Source organism: Aquarana catesbeiana, linkage group LG03 (assembly GCF_042186555.1).
Source record: "Aquarana catesbeiana isolate 2022-GZ linkage group LG03, ASM4218655v1, whole genome shotgun sequence".
Lineage (NCBI taxonomy): Eukaryota > Metazoa > Chordata > Amphibia > Anura > Ranidae > Aquarana > Aquarana catesbeiana.
In genome coordinates this window covers 468799203-468821380 of record NC_133326.1, presented here as the reverse complement: position 1 = coordinate 468821380, position 22178 = coordinate 468799203, and the positions used below count along the sequence as shown (strand labels likewise).

At 41.7% G+C, this 22178-nt stretch overlaps 1 protein-coding gene across 2 annotated transcripts; it reads left to right on the top strand.

Moving 5' to 3' along the window:
• Nucleotides 1-1746: 1746 nt before the first annotated feature.
• Nucleotides 1747-19130, top strand: CD14 (CD14 molecule). 2 transcript variants are annotated; one of them, XM_073620868.1, is made up of 2 exons: nucleotides 1747-1997; nucleotides 16509-19130. In XM_073620868.1, exon 2 carries the CDS (start codon nucleotides 16522-16524, stop codon nucleotides 17914-17916), a length of 1395 nt encoding a protein of 464 aa, XP_073476969.1. In that variant the 5' UTR covers nucleotides 1747-1997; nucleotides 16509-16521; the 3' UTR covers nucleotides 17917-19130. The 2 variants fall into 2 exon arrangements, with proteins under 2 accessions (XP_073476969.1, XP_073476970.1); XM_073620869.1 differs by lacking the exon at nucleotides 1747-1997 and adding an exon at nucleotides 3500-3671.
• The last annotated feature ends 3048 nt before the right edge of the window (nucleotides 19131-22178 follow it).

Genomic DNA, 22178 nt, shown 5'->3' with positions numbered 1-22178 from the left:
GTGTCAGTTAGTAGGGCAGTGGATGGTGTCAGTTAGGGCAGTGGATGGTGTCAGTTAGGGCAGTGGATGGTGTCAGTCACCAGGGCAGTGGATGGTGACAGTTAGCAAGGCAGTGGATGGTGACAGTTAGTAGGGCAGAGAATGAGGTCAGTCAGTAACAGAGCAGAGATCAGAAACTTCGCTCACATGCAGAGAAAGGAAGCACTGCCTACACACTACACCTTGCTCTCCTGGAGTGCTGATCGTGATCATCCCTCCTCTCTCTCTCTCGAGGTAGTTCCTTCTCTGCGCCCTCTGAGGGAGGAGCAGTCGTGGGGTCTGCAAAGCATGATCGCCTATTTACCCCTCACCTGCCTGCGATAGACAGGTTGTCAACCGCTGCTCTAGAGGCCAGACCATACAATTCCCCATGTCTTCACATGAACCTGCTGACAAGGTTGGTGATGTAGCCGGGGGTAGAGATGTGGATGGCTTGGTATGTTGTTGTTAGTATCTTAAATTTTTTTCATTGGGTGATCAGAAGCTGTTGGTTAAGTGGATGAGTCTGGCAGCAGTCTGGATGACAAGTATAAGAATACTGGACAGGAGTCAGTTCCATACTTGCTTATTTTTATTTACCCACTTCCCATCCTGCATATAGTAATATGACGGCCGCAAGGTGGCTCTCTCATCCTGGGCGGCCGTCCTTGGCTTCCTGGCCATCTAGGGGGCACGCGCTTCACTCGGGAGCCGATGCGCGTGCCCGGCGGCCACGATGTCAGCCGGGCACCCGTGATTATTTGTCACAGAGCAGGCACATGGATCTGTGTGTGTAAACACACAGATCCACGTCCTGTCAGGGAAGAGGAGACAGATCGTGTGTCCCTTGTATGTAGGGACACTGATCGGTCACCTCCCCCAGTCAGTCCCCTCCCCCCACAGTTAGAATCACTCCCTAGGTAACACATTTAACCCCTTGATCGCCCCCTAGTGTTAACCCCTTCCCTGCCAGTGACATTTACACAGTAATCCGTGCATATTTATAGCACAGATCGCTGTATAATTGTCAATGGTCCCAAAATAGTGTCAGAAGTGTCCGATGTGTCCACCGCAATATCACAGTCCTGACAAAAATCGCAGATCACCGCCATTACTAGGAAAAGAATAAAAAATAAAAATGCCATAAATCTATCCCCTATTCTGTAGGCGCTATAACTTTTGCGCAAACAAATCAATATACGCTTATTGCGATTTTTTTTTACCAAAAATATGTAGAATACATATCGGCCTAAACTGACAAAAAAAAAATTGTTTTTATTTTTTAAAAATTGGGATATTTATTATAGCAAAAAGTAAAAAATATTGTGTTTTTTTCAAAATTGTCGGTCTTTTTTTGTTTATAGCGCAAAAAATAAAGACCGCAGAGGTGATCAAATACCACCAAAAGAAATCTCTATTTGTGGGAAAAAAATATAAAAATTTCATATGGGTACAGTGTTGCATGACCGCGTTGTCATTCAAAATGTTACAGTGCTGAAAGCTGAAAATTGGTCGGGGCAGGAAGGGGGTGAAAATGCCCTGTATTGAAGTGGTTAAACTATATTCAGCTTAAAGAAGCTTGTGAAGTTGTCATGAAAATGTGTTTCTATATAAATAAACTAAATAAAAAATATTTTTAATGTGCCTAAAATAGGAGTTACACGTTTAAAAGCATAGCTTCAAAAGTAACATCCAGAGTATTCAACTTTAAGTTCTGTCCCCGCCCCTAGCAAAATAAAAAGTCTTCGATGTAACACCTCTCAGCAGACTCTGATTCTTTCCTGCAGCCCGGTTACGAAATTGGAATTTCTGAAAAGAAAGTCTGTCCTTCGAGTTGTTTTTACCAGTGCTCTTTTTTTTTTTCTACTTCCAGCTGAAAAACTGCAGAGAAGAAAATGAGCTGGCTGCTGTCAGAAATGCAGAGCAGAAACTAAAAGGAAGCACACAGCTTTGACAGCACAGCTACATAAGTCTGAGAAGTAAGTTGTTTTGGAGATGTTGTCTCTTTCTTCTTGTTTTTATTTCTCTATACCATATATAGAAAGATAATTTGTGAAAAAAGTATATTCAAAAACTGATTCATTTTCTGAAAATAATCCACAGACCCTGGGATTTACAATTGCAAATACAAACTATTTTAATTGTAATCCTGATTGCAGTGATTTCATAGCTGAATTCTTCTGATATAAGTAAAGAACTTTTTTCTGGGACAACAATAAAGATAGCATGCTAGGTGGTGTATTCAACAGAAATCTTGTTCCAAAACAGTTGCAATCCATGGTTTTGAACGCATCAATTACCCACAGTAGAGTTCAAAAATCTTTGCCAACTCATGTAAAAGTTTTTTGTACTTGCCCATTAAAGCTTATCGCACATGCTACAATTTGATTGTGCAATCTTCTTTAGATCTAAAAAAACAGTGCAATGGCCTGCCCAATTGGATGCAGATTCATTGTACTATTTAGGTAGGCCCTCCAATCACATAGTTTTGGTAAATCTAAAGATGATTGTATAGTCAGATTGTAATGTGTGTGGTATGCATAAGGGATTTGACAAGACAGCAGATACCTGGCAGGGCCATGGTCTTCATCCGCTGCTGGGGAACTTAAACTTTTACAAGCAATGCACTGTGATAATACAAAGGGGTTCTCTGTTCTAGACATCTAGGCACTTCTTAGGCCTCATGCACAATGGATGTTTTTTTTTTTTTTTCAGTTCTTTTATTGAACAAAAAGAAAATATACCTATATAAGACATGCATAGCAAATGTCCGATATCTTAGACAATATTATAAGCAACTATCACACATAGACATACCGTGATGTTTCAGACATCAGTGTGAGACACTTCTTGACATTTAAAGGGGTTGTAAACCCTCTTGTTTTTTCACCTTAATGTATCCTATGCATTAAGGTGAAAAAACACCTGTCAGTCACCGGCCCCCCACTCGCAAGGTAACCCCCTCAGGAGAGTGCTTCTCCTAGGGGGTTATCTGATGTGGGGAGGAGGGGCACCCCAGAAGACCAGGTTCAGAGCCACTCTGTGCAAAACAAGCTGCACATTGGAGGTAAGTATGACATGTTTGTTATTTTAAAAAAATAAAAAACGATCCTTTACAATCACTTTAAACAAAATAGACTGGCGCTCAGAGGCAGTGAAGCAAAAACAAAAAGTCTGTGCTGGATCAATCACGGTGTGGCATAAGAGATGTTAGTAGACTTTGACAGGTGCTGAAAAACAGTCCATAATTCAGGAAGGGATCCCTGAGGGATGAGTGATATGTAGGAGACACCGGATGTAAGACTTTTCTTATGGGACACTGTGTATGAAGGGCAGCTCTTCTATGGCGTGAAGTAAACTCAGATCCATCAAAGAAAAAAAATACTGTCACTATCAGTGTCAAAACACTTGAAAAAGGAGCGCGCATGTGCCGTACTGACCTTGTGCATGCTCAGAAACGCGTTGTGTTCTCCCCACTGCACACACTACCAACTGCTTCCTGAGCTGCCGCTCTGCTTCTCCGCAGAGACAGACTTTGGTCCGTCCTGGCTTCCCGTCAGATTGCGCTTGGACTGGGGGCTTCCTTGAGAGTTGCTTGTTGTGTTTTTTTTATCTTGGATTACACCATCTTGTTCTACAAACCACTCTTACATGTAAGTGAATATTTTTATTGTTTCTTGATAAATAAATCAGTTTACTTAGCGGCGCTCCTCTTCTTCTGTTTTTTTACAATCACTTTAGGCTATGGCAGGTTATACAACTTTCAAGGTGCATTATACTCTTATAATGAAATTAAATTATTCCGCGCTTAGGAAGAGAAAAGGAAGTGCAGCCCCCCCCCCCCCCCCCCCCCCGGCAAAGAATATCACCTAAGTGAAATTCAAACAAACGAGATCCTATAATGGGGGAATTGGCGCTGTTCAAAAAAATAATAAATAATATGTAATGGGAAAAAACCACAGTGGTTTAGAGTGGTTTTAGAAGATTTTTATATATTTTTCTGCCACATGACATTTGATGTTTTAAATCACTGCTAATAATTTTTTGTGCATTATATTTCATTAATCACATATTTTCCAGCACTTTGCACTTTATAGTATAGTATAATATTTTGGTACATTTTCACTTATATATTCTTCTCTATTTATTTATCCATTTTTATTCATTTTTCATCCATTTATTCTTTATCTTTTATTATTTTTTTATCCAAATTTTTTCCCATTATATATTATTTATTATTTTTTTGAACAGCGCCAATTCCCCCATTATAGGATCTCATTATACTCTTATAGTCTCTCCTCCTAATTTCTCCACACAATGTTAGTAGGGGCATTGAAAGTCCGGAGGTTTATAGTGTAGTAACACCCTATTAGGTGCAGGTTTCAGGGGTCTGTAGGCACCTATCCCAGATCTTATTGTTTTTTGAAGGGCATAATCAATGAGAGTATATTAGTTTTTTATAGGGCAGATTATTATTCACTTCTACTATCCAGTCAGTGAGCTCCGGTGGGTTAGGTCTCATCCATAGCCTGGTTTCATTTAAGAAGATTTTAGTAAATTTATCCATATCTGGTTCTGGGAAAATACCCGGAAGGCACGGCTTGGGGTGTAGTATCAGGGGGAACCCATGGTATCATGTAGAAACTGCACTATTTGTGTCCAGAATCCCTGAACTCTTGGGCAGTTCCAGATTAGGTGATAGAATGTACCTGTTTCTTAATTGCACATTGGGCAATTAGTGGATTGATCTTGTTTATATTTAGAAATTCTTAGTGGTGTGAGGTATGATCGGTGCAGTATAAAGATCTGAGTCAATCGATCAGAGAGTTTGGGTGAAACTAATTTGCAGGTGTCTAAGGCTTCACTCCACTCCTCATTCTCCGTGGATCATACATCCCCCTCCCATCTAGTCTTCAATGCATAAACTGATGTAGATGCCTATGGGAGTGACAGCATGTTATAAAACCTGACTAACTATGTAACTATAAAAGTGAGAATTCAGTTTTTTGGGGTCAGAGCTTTTAATCACTTCCATTAGAGGATTATTGTCTAGTAAAGGGTTGCCAGACAAGAATTGTGTTCTAAAGGCATGGCGGATTTGTAGGTACCTGAAAAACATTGGTTTGGTAGCATAAATTCGGATTTCAGTCTGTCGAAAGTCTTTAGGTCCCCATTTTGTGTAATGTGAGACAAATAAAATATTCCCCTGGAGCTCCACAGCTTGGGGTCTGGGATCGAATAAAATTCTGGGATAGCGGTATTATGCAAAGGAGGAGTGAAGTTGTGGGCTTGTGGTATTTTGAGCTTGTCCAATACGATACAATGGATGTTTTTGCAGCTGCTTCTAGGGGTGTCTGGCGTTTTTTTCCTGCTTCTAAAATCCCTTGAATGTTATCCTATGTGTCTATGCACACATAGGCTTTTAGCAGTGTTTAGTGGCAGGCATAGGTGTGCACAGCCTATTGCATTAGGGTGTGCACTTCAAAGCTCAAACACATATGTGTGTATGCATGTGTATATATACTGACAGTGTCAGTAGAGCAGCGGACAGTGTCAGTAGGGCAGAGATTGGTGTCAGTACTTTTTATATGTATTATTTTATTTTTAATTTTTTTTTACAAGTTTTTTAGGAGCCCATTAGAGCGCTTTGGTGAAATATTGTGTTTAAACAAGGAGAATCTGCACCACACACCATGATTAGGGTGTGCCCAGGCACACCTGGCACACCCTGTGCGCACGCCTATGGTGGCAGGAGCTTTTAGAGGCAGGAAAAAAAAAAACACTGCCAATGTGTCCAGCAGCAGAAACAGCAGAGTTTTGGCAGAAAAAAAGCTTGATGCTACTAAACGCGTCTTAAAGCGCCTAAAAGATTGGCACGTTTAGCACTTGAGCATTTATTCATTTCAGTAGCCATATTAAATTATTATTCTGGCCAATGAAATGAATTAACACCCAGCTGTGTGACACCTGTAGCTTTAGACACTTTTACAAGCGACAGCCTTTTTTCGGCCAAAACGCTGCTGCCAGGAGGGAAGGTTTCTAGGAGAGATTGCACCCTGCACATGGGGCCATCTAGCTGCAGTGCTTACCTCCTGGTGCCTTAGTGTGCACTCACACTGGCAGTTTTAACCATGCCTAGGCACGGTTCCTCCCCTTGGTCCAGTTAGTTTGTATGTTGTGAGTGCTTCAAACCGTGCTTGGGAATGGTTAAGTGTTTTGTGCCCAAAAACACTTGGAAGTGATGGTCGTGGGCGTAGTTCAATTGTGGTTTGGTATGATTCACTCCAGTATAAGTGTACACCATGTCTGAGCACAGAACTCTCTATAGATCTCTCTATAGATCAGTGAGAACAGAACAAGGGATCACTGTGGTCTGGCTGGTAGAGGTGATGATATTAGTGCGCTCAGGGAACTTGATCGTAAGTGTGAGTGCAGACCAGTAGAGGAGAGGGGACAACTGAACTCGGGCAACCATGCCCAGTGTTAGTACACCCTAATGCTGGCCATAAACATATGGATTTTCATTTGAACATTATTTTAAGAGCGTTCATTTGATTTTCTAATCGTTAGTGGGGTCAAATCGATATTCGGTTTTGACAACAGTGACGAGAAAATTTGAAGAAGCAGAATTACATAGTTGGTAAGGTTGAAAAAAGACACCAGTTCATCCAGTTCAACCTGTGTGTGTTTGTGGATGTATGTGTTTATGTCAATCGTACATTGTATATCCCTGTATGTTGTGATCGCTAAGGTGCCCATCGAATAAACTATTGACACTCCCTGCTGATACCACTGCACGCGGAAAAGAATTCCACATCATTACTGCTCTGACAGTTAAGAACCCTTCTACGTAGTTTAAGGTTAAACCACTTCTCTCCCAGCTCTAGTGAATGGCCGCATGTCTTTTTAAATTCCCTTTCACTGAAAAGATTTTACCCTATGCTAGGGTCACCAGTATGGTATTTCTATATCATATCCCCTCTCAAGCGTCCCCTCTCCAGAGAGAATAAGTTCAATGCTTGTAGTCTTTCCTCATAGCTGAGATCCTCCAGTCCCTTTATTAGCTTTGTTGCCCTTCTCTGGACTCTCTCTAGTTCCAGCACATCCGTCTTGAGGACTGGTGCCCAGAACTGGACGGCATACTTAAGATGCGGCTGGACCAGAGTCTTGTAGAGTGGGAGAATTATCGTTTTATCTCTGCATCGAATGACAGTGTATGTGGTCTTCATTCAGAAATTACATTTATTTTTAAACTTGAATGTTAAAAGCAAGTGAAATTTTCGAATTACATTTGTCCATTCATTGAATGTACAAAGAATTTTCAAAAATCTATACATGTATGGCCAGCATAAATGTGCCCAGAAGGGACAGGTGAAACATCCAGTCCTGCTGCCTGCAGTCTATCAAAGTCTATGGCAGGCTGTGGATGGACGGGGCCGAACAGTGTACCGAGTGGTATCTGTGCTTAGGGCCCTATGCGCTCAGGGACAAATGCCTGAAACACAAGTCTTCTGAGGAACAATTTCATTGGAACAGGTGTTCTTATTAAAAATATCACCTCTGCTTTCTTTCACTCCTAATGACACTGGCCAACAGAAAAAAATGCAAGAGGAAATCCTTCTTGACATAAAGAAAGGTTTGTCTGTTGTTCTACCTTAATCTATAAATGAATATAATGGCAATTTTTTTTAGTTTTGGCTAGATTAGGGAAGAGTTAGACTTTCTGTCAAGTTTCTATCTCTGTCTGTCCCTTACTGGGAAGATACACCCCCTTGACAATTGTCGCCAAGACAAAAAGCAAGTAGAAATCCAAAAATTTTGAGTTGTCATCAGAACTAGAGGTAAGGGAAAATCCTTCATTGGGGATGTCTGTCTATTCCCTGTGGAGAGTACCTCCTGGTGCTTCCACTTATCTTCACTTATTTTCTCAAAAACCCAGAGCATTCTATTATACTTTTGGGCATTGGTGCCATCCACTTCTGGTGCTCCAGGGGTTGTCCAGCAGAGCCACCCATCTAATTTACTTAACAACAGTGAGGAGGGCTAAAATACTGTAGAAGACTGTGTTGGCATAACAACAGGTCTTTGTTGCTCCTGGGACCCTCTGAGGCCAGTGGGAGTAGAAAAGGTCCCGACGTCAAAAATAATGCCCCACTTTAATTCACTGGGAGTAATTGTGCCCCATTATTGGTGTCATTGGGCCCCGTTGTTGGTGTCATTGGGAAGAACTATGCCCCATCGTTGGTGTCAGTGGAAGGAATTAAGCCCCATTGTTGGTATCAGTGGATGAAATAGTGCCCCAAGGGCCAGTAAAAGCAGGCCCCCGAGCTGCAGTTTTGTGACCACTGCTCTAGATGATCACTAAAGTGCAGGTACCTGGAAGTGAGTTTACTAACTTTGTAATCAATGCTGGTACACTTTAAAGCCCAAGTGAACTTAATTTTCTATCAGCTAAATACAATTCAGGTCCATCAAAACAAAAGGAGTCTGAGGCTGGGTTCACACTGGTCCGACAAACACTCCGACATTGGGAGCTTATGCCGCATGACATGTGAAATTCAATGTTTCCCTATGGGAGCCGTCCTAACTGGTCCGATACAAGTCGTTTCGACTTTAGAAATGCTCCCTGTACTACTTTGGTCCGACTTTGATCCTACTTCAGCCCATTGACTATCATTGAAGTCGGATCAAAGTCGGATCGCCGTCTCGCATGATCCGACTTCGACAATAGACTTGTGCTCAGTTGATCTTGAGGGGGAACTCTGCACCAAATTTTAAATAAAAAAGGCATGGGTTCCCCCTCCAAGAGCATACCAGGCCCTTGGGTCTGATATGGACCTTAAGGGGAACCCCCTATGCCGAAAAAACGGCGTGGGGGTCCCCCCAAATCCATACCAGACCCTTATCCAAGCACGCAGCCCGGCCGGTCAGGAATGGGGGTGGGGACGAGCGAGTGCCCCCCCCCTCCTGAACCGTACCAGGCCGCATGCCCTCAACATGGGGGGGAGACCAAGCCGTTTTTTTATACAAAATTTGGCGCAGAGTTCCCCCTCAAGATTCATACCAAACACAGTGCTGGGCATTGGCGGGGATCCAAGTCGGATCCCCGTTCATTAAAAGTCGGACGCATGCCGGCTCCATGTCGAAGGGCAAAGTCGGATCCAAAGTAGGACGGCTGTCATGTCGCACCAGTGTGAACCCAGCCTTATAGTTTGTTTCCTTGAGAAGGCAACCACAATCTGGGTAAAAAATCCTGTCTGCTGCCAGCATGCTGCAGAGTAAGACCCTTGCTCTCTTTATATGGAAACAGTGGTCTCTTTGCAGTGGTCTGACACACTCCCTGCTCAGTCAGAGCTGTGAACTTTGCTGACTTGAGAGCTGTGGGTTTGACAGATCTCTGCAGAGATCAACACAGAAAGCTAGGGCCCACTTCTGCTCATATTATGGCTGCTAAAAACAGATAACTCTAATGGGGCGTACACACGGTCGGACTTTTCAGCTACAAAAGTCCGACAGCCTGTCCGACAGACTTTCAACGGACTTTCGACGGACTTGCGGCGGACTTTCTAACGAACAGACTTGCCTACACACGATCACACAAAAGTCCGTCGAATTCTTACGTGATGACGTACACCGGACTAAAATAAGGAATTTGATAGCCAGTAGCCAATAGCTGCCCTAGCGTGGGTTTTTGTCCGTCAGACTAGCATACAGACGAGCGGATTTTTCGACCGGACTCGAGTCCGTCGGAAAGATTTGAAGCATGTTTCAAATCTAAAGTCCGTCGGATTTGAGGCTGAAAAAGTCAGTTGAAAGTCCGGAGAAGCCCACACACGATCGGATTACCAGCCAGCTTTAGTCCGTCAGCGTCCGTTGGACTTTTGTAGACGAAAAGTCCGACCGTGTGTACGCGGCATAAGATTTTGAGCAACTGTTGTTTTAATATAGCTAGTTTAAACTGAATGTTAAAGAGTTAAAATGGCTCTAAACTTTGGTTTAAAGAATGCTATTCAAGTATTCTTAACTCAAAATAATATCTTCAATTGCTTTCAGCTAAATCTCCAAAGTTCCTTTTTTTGCTGCCGTGATCTGACTTCCTCTTGGAGGGGGGCTATGTTTGTTTCCATGGTCCCACTGTATGTTGGAACAACCTCTCTTCTTCACTTCTGAGATGGACTAGTTACTTGTGAATTTGTAGTGTGGATAGAGCAGTGCACATGACCACAACTAACTAACGAACGTTTGTTCAAAAAACAAGCAGAAGAAACAAGTTCATAAAAACAGATTATATGGCCATTAGGTAATGGAGGTGTATGGATTATTTTTGGAGAATGATTTGTTTCGTGTCACTTTAAGTTTTTATGCTGAAGTTTAGGTATGGCAACTTTTACTTTGGATACATTTGGTTACAGATTGGACCAATGTAAGTATGTATGTGCCATACCTATGGGATCTCCATCAAAGCTGGAAATCACCGTAGTAGACACTATTACTACAGTGATCCCTGTACGCTTCCTGGTGCCATTCAGGAAACACTTTGGATTATTTTAACCACTTAACAACCGGTCCATAGCCGAATGACGGCTACAGGACGGTTGCTTAACTCCGGGAGGGCGTACTATGACGTCCTCCCAGAATTCCGCTCTCGCACGCCTCCTGGGGTGCGCACCCGAGAACATCCGTGACCGCCGGGTACAGAGGACCTGGGTCATCACGGATCATGGTAAACGGCCGCTGATCGCGGCCGTTTACCATGTGATTGCTCTGTCAAATGACGAACGATCACTTGTAAACAAACCGGCGTCATGTCATGACGTCGGTTCCTCTCTCCCCTCTGTGTACCGATCGGTACAGTGTGAGAGGAGAGGGGGGAGAGATCGGATGGCAGCAGGGCGTTGGGCTGCATCTGTAGTGCCCACAGCGCTGCTCTGTGACACAGAGCCACAATCCATCCATCCATGCTCAGCCATCCCTCCATGCTCAGAAATACCCTGTGCAATACTCTGCATTACCCTTTGCAATACCCTGTGCAATACTCTGCAATACCCTGTGCAATACCCTGTGCAATACTCTGCAATACTCTGCAATACTCTGCAATATCCTGTGCAATACTCTGCAATACCCTGTGCAATACTCTGCAATATCCTGTGCAATACTCTGCAGTACCCTGTGCAAAATCCCTGTGCAATAATCTGCAATACCCTGTGCAATACTCTGCAATATCCTGTGCAATACCCTGCAATGCTCTGCAATACCTTGCAATGCTCTGCACTACCCTGCAATGCTCTGCAATACCCTGCAATACTCTGCAATACTCTGCAATACCCTGCAATACTCTGCAATACTCTGCAATACCCCGCAATACTATACAATACTCTGCAATACCCCACAATACTCTGCCATACCCAGCCATGCTCAGCCATACTCTGCCATGCTCAGCCATACTCGGCTGTACTCGGCCTCTGTATGTGGCCAGCCTGTGGAAGTCTCACACATGTGGTATCGCCGTACTCAGGAGAAGTAGGAGAATCTATTTTGGGGTGTCATTTTTGGTATGTACATGCTATGTGTTAGAAATATTGTATAAATGGACAACTTTGTGTTAGAAAAAAAAAAAAAAATGCGTCTTAACCACTTCCCGCCCGCCGTCATATGACATCCTTGACTTGGTGCGAGGATATCTGAATGATGCCTGCAGATACAGGCATCATTCAGATATCAGCTTTTTCAGCCAGCGATTCCCTACACCATAAGAATGATCATAGCAGCTCTTCCACTGCTTGATCATTCTTACGGGAGGCGAGAGGGGACTCCCCCCCTCCCGGCACCCTCCGGTGCTTCTACCAACTCACCGCTACGATCGAAGCCAGGATCGTTTTTTTTTTTTTTTTTATTTCAGGCTTCCCAGCCTAGAGGTGAGATGTGGGGTCTTATTGACCCCATATCTCACTGTAAAGAGGACCTGTCATGCCATATTCCTATTACAAGGGATGTTTACATTCCTTGTAATAGGAATAAAAGTGATCAAAAAATTAATTTTTTGGAAAAAAGTGTCAAACTAAAATAACTAAAGTAAAATGAAAAATGAAAAAAAAAATTTTTTAAAGCGCCTCTGTCCCCGTGTGCTCGCATGCAGAAGCGAACACATACTTAAGTCCTGCCCACATATGAAAACAGTGTTCAAACCACACATGTGAGGTATCGCTGCGAACGTTAGAGCAAGAGCAATAATTTTGGCCCTAGACCTCCTCTGTAACTTAAAACATGTAACCAGTAAAAAATTTTAAAGCGTCGCCTATGGGGATTTTTAAGTAGCGAAGTTTGGCGCCATTCCACGAGCGTGTGCAATTTTGAAGGGTGACATGTTAAGTATCTATTTACTCGGCGTAACTTCATCTTTCACAGTATGCAAAAACATTGGGCTAACTTTACTGGTTTTTTTTTTAAAGCACAAAACGTTGCAACGACTGCCATTGTATTTTCTAGGGTCTTTGCTAAAAAAAAAAATATATAATGTTTTGGGGGTTCTATGTAATTTTCTAGCAAATAAATGATGATTTTTACATGTAGGAGAGAAATGTCAGAATTAGCCTGGGTGCTCCAGAAGGCCTGAAGGTGCTCCCTGCATGTTGGGCCTCTGTATGGGGCCAGGCTGTGTAAAAGTCTCACACATGTGGTATCGCCATACTCGGGAATAATAGCAGAATGTGTTTTGGGGTGTAATTTGTTGTATGCATATGCGGTGTGTGAGAAATAACCTGCTAATATGACAATTTTGTGAAAAAAAGAAAAAAAAATCTTGATTTTGCAAAGAACTGTGGGAAAAAAATGACAACTTCAAAAAACTCACCATGCATCTTTCTAAATACCTTTTCCAAAAAGGGGTCATTTGGGGGGTATTTGTATTTTTCTGGCATGTTAGGGTCTCAAGAAATTAGATAGGCCGTCAGTAATTCAGGTGTGATCAATTTTCAGATATTGGCACCATAGCTTTTGGACTCTATAACTTTCACAAAGACCCAAAAATATACACCAATTTGTACTTATTTTTACCAAAGATATGTAGCAGTATAAATTTTGGCCAAAATTTATGAATAAAAATTACTAATTTGCTAAATTTTATAACAGAAACAAAGAAAAATTCATTTTTTTACCAAATTTTCAGTCTTTTTTCTTTTATAGCGCCCCAGCGGTGATTAAATACCACCAAAAGAAAGCTCTATTTGTGTGAAAAAAGGACAAAAATTTCATATCGGTACAGTGTTGCATGACTGTGTAATTGTCATTCAAAATGTGAGAGCACTGAAAGCTGAAAATTGGTCTGGTTATTAAGGGGGTTTAAGTGCCCAGTGGTCAAGTGGTTAATGAATGCAAAGCATTTTCAGAGTAGACGAGGTAGAGGGGAGGGGGGAAGGCAGTGACACAATCTCCACCTCTTACAATCAGAGAAGACTTTGCATTCTTAGAGAAAAAGTGTTCTGTGAATGGCGCTCATGCCAAGCATGCAACCTCCTCTGTTTATTAGGCAGCAGGGCAGCTGCACTGAATGGCACCAGGAAGCTAAGGGAGATCACTGTAGTAGCAGTACCTACTACAGTGATTTTCAGCTTCCACAGGGATCCCACAAACATGGTATATACATACATACTTACATTGGTCCAAGCTGGACCAATTTAAGTAGGTAAATCTTGCAATACCTAAACTTCAGCTTTAAGCTACCGATGCTACATATTAAAAATGACAAAAAAAAACCCCGCACCTGAATCTAAATATTTTAAATACAATATATCAATGCAGCAGCTGTTTCAATCATGTGATATAAAAGAAAAGTAGTGTCACAGGAACTAATCCTTAGACAAACAGCGCTAGCAAAAAACTAATATTATTTCACAGTGGATAAAAAACTATCAGTGACTTTAAAAAATAATGAATAAATAAATAAGTGCAAGTATATTCCAGTGGTAATGAATTAGATGATCTCCTCATTCAGATATAAACATGCTCTTTGTAGAAATGTCATACAATAGTGAGCAAATGTTAATAGTGCTCCCAAACGATTCATAGAAAAGATGAAGGTCCCAACTCACCAAATGGAGTTGACCCTCATTACCTTATGATAAGAGAGGTCAAATGCGCTGTACGGTCTTAAAGACCAGAGGTTGCAGGAATTGGCTCCCGTCACTACCTTGTGATCCATGATCCGGGGGAACAGCCCAGAGGAAACATCCCTTGCTCTCCCACACTGAACGAGATTCAGACCGTGGTGCGGTCTCAACGATCAAAGGCTCCACACACAAGCTCCGACCAACAGCTCCCTGCTGTTATCCATACACCAGAGGAACAACTACATGATATTCAAAAAGAAAAGGAAAACGGGCTCCTCATAGCGTAAACCAGTAGACTCTTTAATAAAACGTATTTAAAAAAAGTACAGTTCTCAAGCGGTTTGGTAAAAAACTGCTTGCTGTAGACACTTGATGCATCACATAAAGTCCTCACAGACTCTCCAATAAAACAGCTGTGCTTGTTGCATACCATCTAGAGCTTGATTCAGCACACCATGTGTCCTAGCTTGACATGTTTTGTCATCACAAATGACGTCATCAGAAGCTGAGAAGTCACGGTGTGTAATTAAGATATAGATCTTAAATGTTTTTTGACCAATTACTAACTGTTCTTAAAAAATTGTATGGGGTTGGTTGGATATGCTAGCATCCATTTGGAATATAGGTATTTTACATAGGTTTTAATTATTTAATTTTATTTTAATATTGTTTATTATAGGGAAGGTTTTTTTAATACTATCGCCTCTAGATGGTGATCGTGATTTTTTGTTTAAAATAGCAATCGGAATTTTAATTTCTGTAAAAAAAAAAATAGCAATCGGAATTTTAATTAATTTTAAAGTTTATATGATGGTGTAATTAATGTAACTATCTGATATGTAGCACTTAAGCAAATTTATCCATAAGGATAAAATTTATTAGTTGAGTGCTATGTAATATGTACATTTACCCGCAAATAATTAAATGTGGGAGTTCCCAGGAAACCTAGCCTGAAGGGTATATAAGGTTAATTACACACCGTGAGTTCTCAGCTTCTGATGACGTCATTTGTGATGACAAAACATGTCAAGCTAGGACGCATGGTGTGCAGGGTCAAGCTCTAGATGGTATGCAACAAGCACAGCTGTTTTATTGGAGAGTCTGTGAGGACTTTATGTGATGTATCAAGTGTCTACAGCAAGCTGTTTTTATACCAACCCACTTGAGAACTGTATTTTTTTAACTAAGTTTTAATAAAGAGTCTACTGGTTTACGCTATGAGGAGCCCGTTTTCCTTTTCTTTTTGAATATCACGTGGTTGTCCCTCTGGAGTATGGATAGCAGCAGGGAGCTGTTGGTGGGAGCTCGTGTGTGGAGCCTTTGACTGTTGAGACTACACCACGGTCTGGATCTCGTTCAGTGTGGGAGAGCGAGGGATGTTTCCTCTGGGCTGTTCCACGGATCACAAGGTAGTGACGGGAGCCGGTTCCTGCAACCTCTGGTCTTTAAGACCATACAGCGCATTTGACCTCTCTCTTATCATAAGGTATTGAGGGTCAACTCCATTTGGTGAGTAGGGACCTTCACCTTTTTTTTTATGAATCGTTTGGGAGCACTATTAACATTTGTTCACTATTGTATGACATTTCTACAAAGAGCACATTTATATCTGAATCAGGAGATCATCTAATTCATCTAATACTTGCACTTATTTATTAATTCATTATTTTTTATAGTCACTGTTATTTATCCACTGTGAAATAATATTCGTTTTTCTGCTAGCGCTGTTTGTCTAAGGATTAGTTCCTGTGACGCCACTTTGCTTAAGATACCAATGGATTACATTTGGAAAACAATAATATGTATGTTGGATAGTGTGTAAAATAGTGTGAAATTGTGCATTGATGGACTGTATAACCACAAACTTTTATTTGATAGTCTGACTAAAGTTTGCTCTTATAAATTTTCAGGCATTGGTGCCTCTGAAGTGTAAGTGGATCTAAATTAATCAGCTGTATTCTCAGATTCACGTGTAGTTAGGCCGGTCATAGACGAATCGATTATTTTTTTTTTGCAACCACAGGTTGCAGGAAAGAAAATCGCTTGATTTCCCCATCAACACAGACAGTGTTGACAGTGAAATTCCTCACATAAAGCTATTGTGATTATTGCTAGTGGCTATAACACCTGCTAGCAATAATGGCATGTAAATTCCGTCAGGCTGGTTGTACCCAAGTTGATTGATCGATTAACTTGGGTACATTCAGCCTGCACATACATGATTTGAATCTCTGCCGGTTCCTGCTGAACCGGCAGAGATTTGAACCACCTATGGCCAGCTTTGGAAGTGCCAGAATGTCATCAGAGCTTTAAACTCCTTTAATAGTATGGGTAAATAATATTCAATTAACTTGTTTGTTTTTTCCTTTTCCTGTATTTTTCTAGAAAACATTCCACAATGAAGATCAGCCATTCTTTTATTGTCATCTTTTTATTTGCTCAGAAGATCCCAGCTTCAGAGGTAGCTTGCACCTACGATCCCTCCCTTAGACATTGTTCTTGTTTGCCTCTTGACTTTAACAACATCCTGTCTATCATTTCATGTATTTCGGCTTCCAGCTTTGAATTCATTGGAGGAAGCTATGTAAATGCAAATTATTTTAATATCTTCAAATTTGAACTGCTGCAGGCTCAGAATGAGGTTCAAAGTCAGTTAACCAAGATCAGCTTTGTAAACGTTGTTTTGTCTGAGGAATTTTTGTTTGACTTTATAAAATGGTTGCAGAAGATTCCAGCCACTTTGCTTTCATTTGAAAACACAACTTTTGTTGGACAATATATCCGGACATCAGAAGAGCAACAGCCTCATATATCGTCTCTGCAATTTATCAACGTGTCTTCACATCCATTAATACAGAGAGATACTGTGTTCTATGGTCTTGGAAACTGGATGTCTACACTGGGAAAATTAACAGTGTCCAAGTCCAACTTGAAGGCTTTTCCATGTAATATCAGTTTGAATTTTGAGTTCATGTCAGATCTAGACCTATCGGAAAATCTTATTCAAGAGGAAGGTCTCTCTTCTTCTTTTTGTAGTGGTGCATTTCCCATTCTCAAGATATTAAAGCTTAAACATAATAATTTAGCTAATTTTGAATTTGTGTGCCAAACATTAAGGAAGTACAACCTATTGGCGCACTTAGACCTAAGTCAGAACAATTTCTCAAGCATGTCCAACTTTGCTTGTGAATGGCAGCCTTCATTAATTCGCTTAAATTTGTCTTATACTAGCCTGAAGCATGTGGATATCGATTTGCCTAAAAACTGCGAAGTTCTTGATTTAAGCCACAACAAAATGGAAATGCTAAATATCTCACTGTCAAGGCTAAGGGAGCTTTATCTGTCCTACAATGCATTTACAACTATTTCTCCCATGGGTAATCTCCCTTTTCTTCAGGTCCTAGCTGTTGACGGGAATCTTATTGAAACCTTAAACAGAGGGCAGCTGCAACACTTTGAACATCTAAGAAGTTTTAAAGGAGACAATAATCCGTATACCTGTTCATGTTCTTTTGTGACTGAAATGAGAGGAATTGCAGAAACTGAATGGATAGTACAAAAGTGGCCCGAAGGATACATATGTAACTCCCCCGCTTCAGTTAAGGATATGTTGGTTGATGATGTCAATCATTCATTCTTTGAGTGTCATACGCATCTCTTAATAGTTTTGATATGCATCATAATATTATTGTTAAGTATAGCTATAATAATTTGCTTTGTTAAAATTCATCGGAGTAACAAAACAAGATCTCCACGGACAGATAGCAGAAATTCGAACAGTGTGCAGTTTTAATAAAAATGATTCTTGCAATCTGCTGGATTAGCCAACAGGTGACGCTGGTTTATAAATCATGCTTTCAGAAGACATTGTTCTCAAAAACATGTCAGGTTGGTTTCATTGGTGACCCAAAATAATAAAAAAAAAAAAATTACAGCTTATCAATTTTTAGGCGAGGTGGCTGCATTTGTTTTCTGCAAATCCTGCAAATAACACACATGCTGTCCCTGGTTGGCTATGCTCACTTCTTCACTCTGTGGAAGCAGCCACTGCCAGATTTATAAGTGGGCAAAAGGGGTAATTACCCCTGGCCCCCTGCCAGAGGGGACCCCAGACTTTTATAAAAAATGGAATGAGTATAAAATTTGTTTTATTGTTAAAAAGATAACAAAGTGTGTGTGTTTGTCAGGATAAACCTGACTTCAGAGGCAAAGAAATGAATGAGGGCTCATATTATTTTACTATTCGAGATGTTTATTTTTACATTTGTTGCAGAATTGATTGCCTTATTTACAAGAGACAAGAGAAAAGTTTGAAAAGTGTTGGAAAGTGCCAGACAACAGCCCCGACCCCATCGTGTGGGAGTGAAGTTAATGATCAGTATTGATTTATTGCAGTGAGAATCACGGGAGAGAAGCTCAATCCCCCGCTTGACCCTGATTGGGACAAGGGGCGAATCTGAAACTCCCCGATTTGGAATAGGGTCAAACTTGTTAGTAAATTTTACCTGAAATTATGAAGTTGGTCAGATTCGGACAGGCGTAGACCTGGATCGGAATTTAGCCAGAATGACATAGCAAAGTGTCAGACGAAATTGGCAGAGAGTAGAGGGGCCCCGAACTTGAAATGCTCCGGGCCCCACAAGGTATAAATACGGCATTGGTGGCAGCCATGGTTGTCATACAGGCAGCACTTCAAATAAGTTAGCATTTGTTCATTTCCATTACATGGGGGCTGATGGGGGTTAGCAGTTTACACAAGAAAGATAACATTGTTTTTGGTTTAAGTTTATCTCACAGGAAGTGACAAGGACACTGCATTGGTAGGATCAACCAGTATTTTCTGTGCTTGCTAAAAATGTTCTTAACCAGAAATCTAAAGACTGGTAAATCGCAATATTGATGATTGAAGCGCTAGTTGGTGTGAAATGTGTCAACACTTGCTCCTACTGTGTGTTATGCTATTTTGACTTTTTTATTTTTTCAATAAACATATGGATCTTAGCAACATTAGTGTTCAGTCATCCACCTGTTAATTGTCCAAATAAAATTTTGTTCTTGGGTTTAGGCATCCTTGAAGGTTTGTTCACACCACAATTTCAGTGTTCCAGATGCGTTTTTACTGGAACATTTGCACACATTTTTAATGCTTTTTTCAATGCAGTCCAGTGTATTTTCTTCCTCTTTTTTATTGTGATGCATAAAAAAAACCTTTATTAGAACAATTGCATTCCAGTGCAGTTACACTCGTTTTGAAGCCTTCTGGATGAAAAAATGCAGCAGGCTGTACTTTTGTTGAAAGCACCAGAACTGATCCCACTGGTGTGTACTAGGGCCACTGGAATACATGGCAAACTCTGTGCATGCAGCCTGAATGCAGTTTAAAAATGCACTGGAAAGCATCTGGTATGAACCAGCCCGCAGGCTGGGTTCACACTATTGCGAATTGGATGTGGCTTTCTCCGCATCCAATTCGCATGTCAGGAGATTGTGACCAGCTCTCTATGGAGCCGGTTCACACAGCTCCGGAGTGGCTCCAGTGCGAATTGCACAGGAGTCCTGTGCGTCTTCTGGTCCGTTTCAGGTCCAAATTCAGCCAAAAATTCAGACTGAGATGGGACCTGAAATGGTGAACAGGGATGCATCGGACTCCTGCTGTGAGCCACTCCATGCGGCAGTGTGAACCCAGCCTAACAGTACACCCATGATTAAATAAAACATGGATGCTTCTTTTGCTGAATTCTCCCTATGAACAAGCTAGTTGCCTGGTTTTCATGCTGACCTTCTGGCTATAAAACAAATCATACAAAAAATACCGCTTTCAAAGCAATCGTATGATAATCTGATCGTGAAATTTTCCGAAGGGACGAAAGCGGAAATGTTTCTTGTGCGAAACCAGATTGTACAATTTTTGTTTAATCAGTACAGTTTTCATTCGAAAATACAATACAAATACATTACATCACTTCCAAATTTTTATTCTGTCGTATGAGAATTTTGGTACTTTAGTAACCTATTAATTTTCAATATGGGGACTAGCATCCAAAAAAGAAAACGGACGATCATTCGTCTGATAATCTCATTGTGTGTAATAGACTTATGTATTCAGATAAGGCTTTCTGACTTTACTGACTTGCATACTTGTTCCAGACATGGGCGTCTGCATGGGGGGGCAAGAGCCTCCCCCTCCCCGAAGCAAGGTGTCCACACATGCAGCCCTCCAAATTTCCACTCGTCTGCTCATGTTTACGAGTGGAAAATAGCGGAGGGCAAATGTGGAGCAGGGGCGGACTGGGCTGACAGTTTCCTGGCTGATCGCTTCTGGCAGAAGCAGTTTGGCCATCAGAGAGGCCTGGAGGGGGGCTCCCTGCCTCCAGGCCACTCTGATGACCTGTACAAAAGGCCGCACCGCTTCTGCCAGAAGTAATCCGCCAGGGAACTTTCAGAAGGATCGGGCAGCCGGATGACACAGAGCGGGGATCTCCCGCTGAGACGTGGCTTGTATATGAATAGCCGGCTGCTGTCAAACAAAGTCCTTCCTCCTGGAATGGCATTAGACCAGTGTGCTGTCTAGGAGGCAGGACTTCATTTGACAGCGGCAGCTATACATATACAACCTGTGTCTCAGCGGGAGATCCCCGCTCTGTGTCATCCGGCCAGCAGATCCTCCTGATTGCTCCCTGATGTATTGCTGGGCACTGATGAGGCTGCACGTTTGGGCTATGATAGGCTGCACTGATGGCCAATGATATGCTGCACTGATGGGCAATGATACACTGCACTGATGGTCAATGATACACTGCACTGATGGGCAATGATACCCTGCACTGATGGGCAATGATACGCTGCACTGATGGGCAATGATACGCTGCATGATGGGCAATAATACGCTGTACTGATGGGCACTGATATGCTGCACTGATGGGCAATGATACACTGCACTGATGGGCAATGGTAGGCTGCACTGATGGGCAATGGTAGGCTGCACTGATGGGCACTGATATGCTGCACTGATGGGCAATGATACACTGCACTGATGGGCAATGATAGGCTGCACTGATGGGCACTGATAAGCTGCCCTGATGGGTAATGATAGGCTGCACTGATAGGCAATGATAGGTTGCACTAATGGCCACTGATAGGCTAAACTGATGGGCACTGATATGCTGCACTGATGGGCAATAATAGACTGCATTGATGGCCACTGATATGCTGCACTGATGGCCACTGATGAGGCGCTGATAAGCTGCACTCATGAGGCTGTACTGATGGGCGCTGATGAGGTTGCACTGATCGGTTGCACTGATGGGTAATGATGAGGTTGCACTGATGGGCACTAATAGGCTGCACTGATGGGCACCGATTTGCTTTATGTTAATATTGTTAATGTTGTTGTAATATTTATTTTTGGAACTTAATTCTGCTTAAAACATTTAACAGTGTAAAATAAAAAAAGAGAACAGGTGCGGGACTTTAAATGAGGCACACGGGAGCAGAAATCTAACTAGAGTAAAATATCAATTTTTAATAAAATAATACATAAATTCATACATTTACATTTATAGGCACATAGCTCAATAATGATAGTTTGTATTCAATCATAAAATACATTCCAACAAGGACTTCTATGTAAACATATGAGGATATAAATAAAAAATAAATAACAATAAATATGTGACACTAAGTGTCACTAGAAAAAAGTGGCAAAGTCAGAAATACAATAACATTGGAACGTCCATACATAGCTAATGATTGTGTACATATAACGGTAGTTGTAAGCTCTACGCCGTTTCGGGACCTTATAGCCACTCATCAGGAGCATAACCGTATTGATCACCTATGAACAGGGAAAATAGCAATATTTATGATGCCATGATTGCCAAAGGTGTATAACTGCTTGAATGGTGAACGGGAGAAAGCCTAAAGTGTGAGACACCTCACTGGGAGAAGCCAATGCGGGGAATACCGCCGCAGAACCACCCCCAATGTCATGCACCAGCAAACCAAAGGGGACCGGGAAGCGCCACGACCTCGCCAGCTAGCCAACCGAACTGGCCG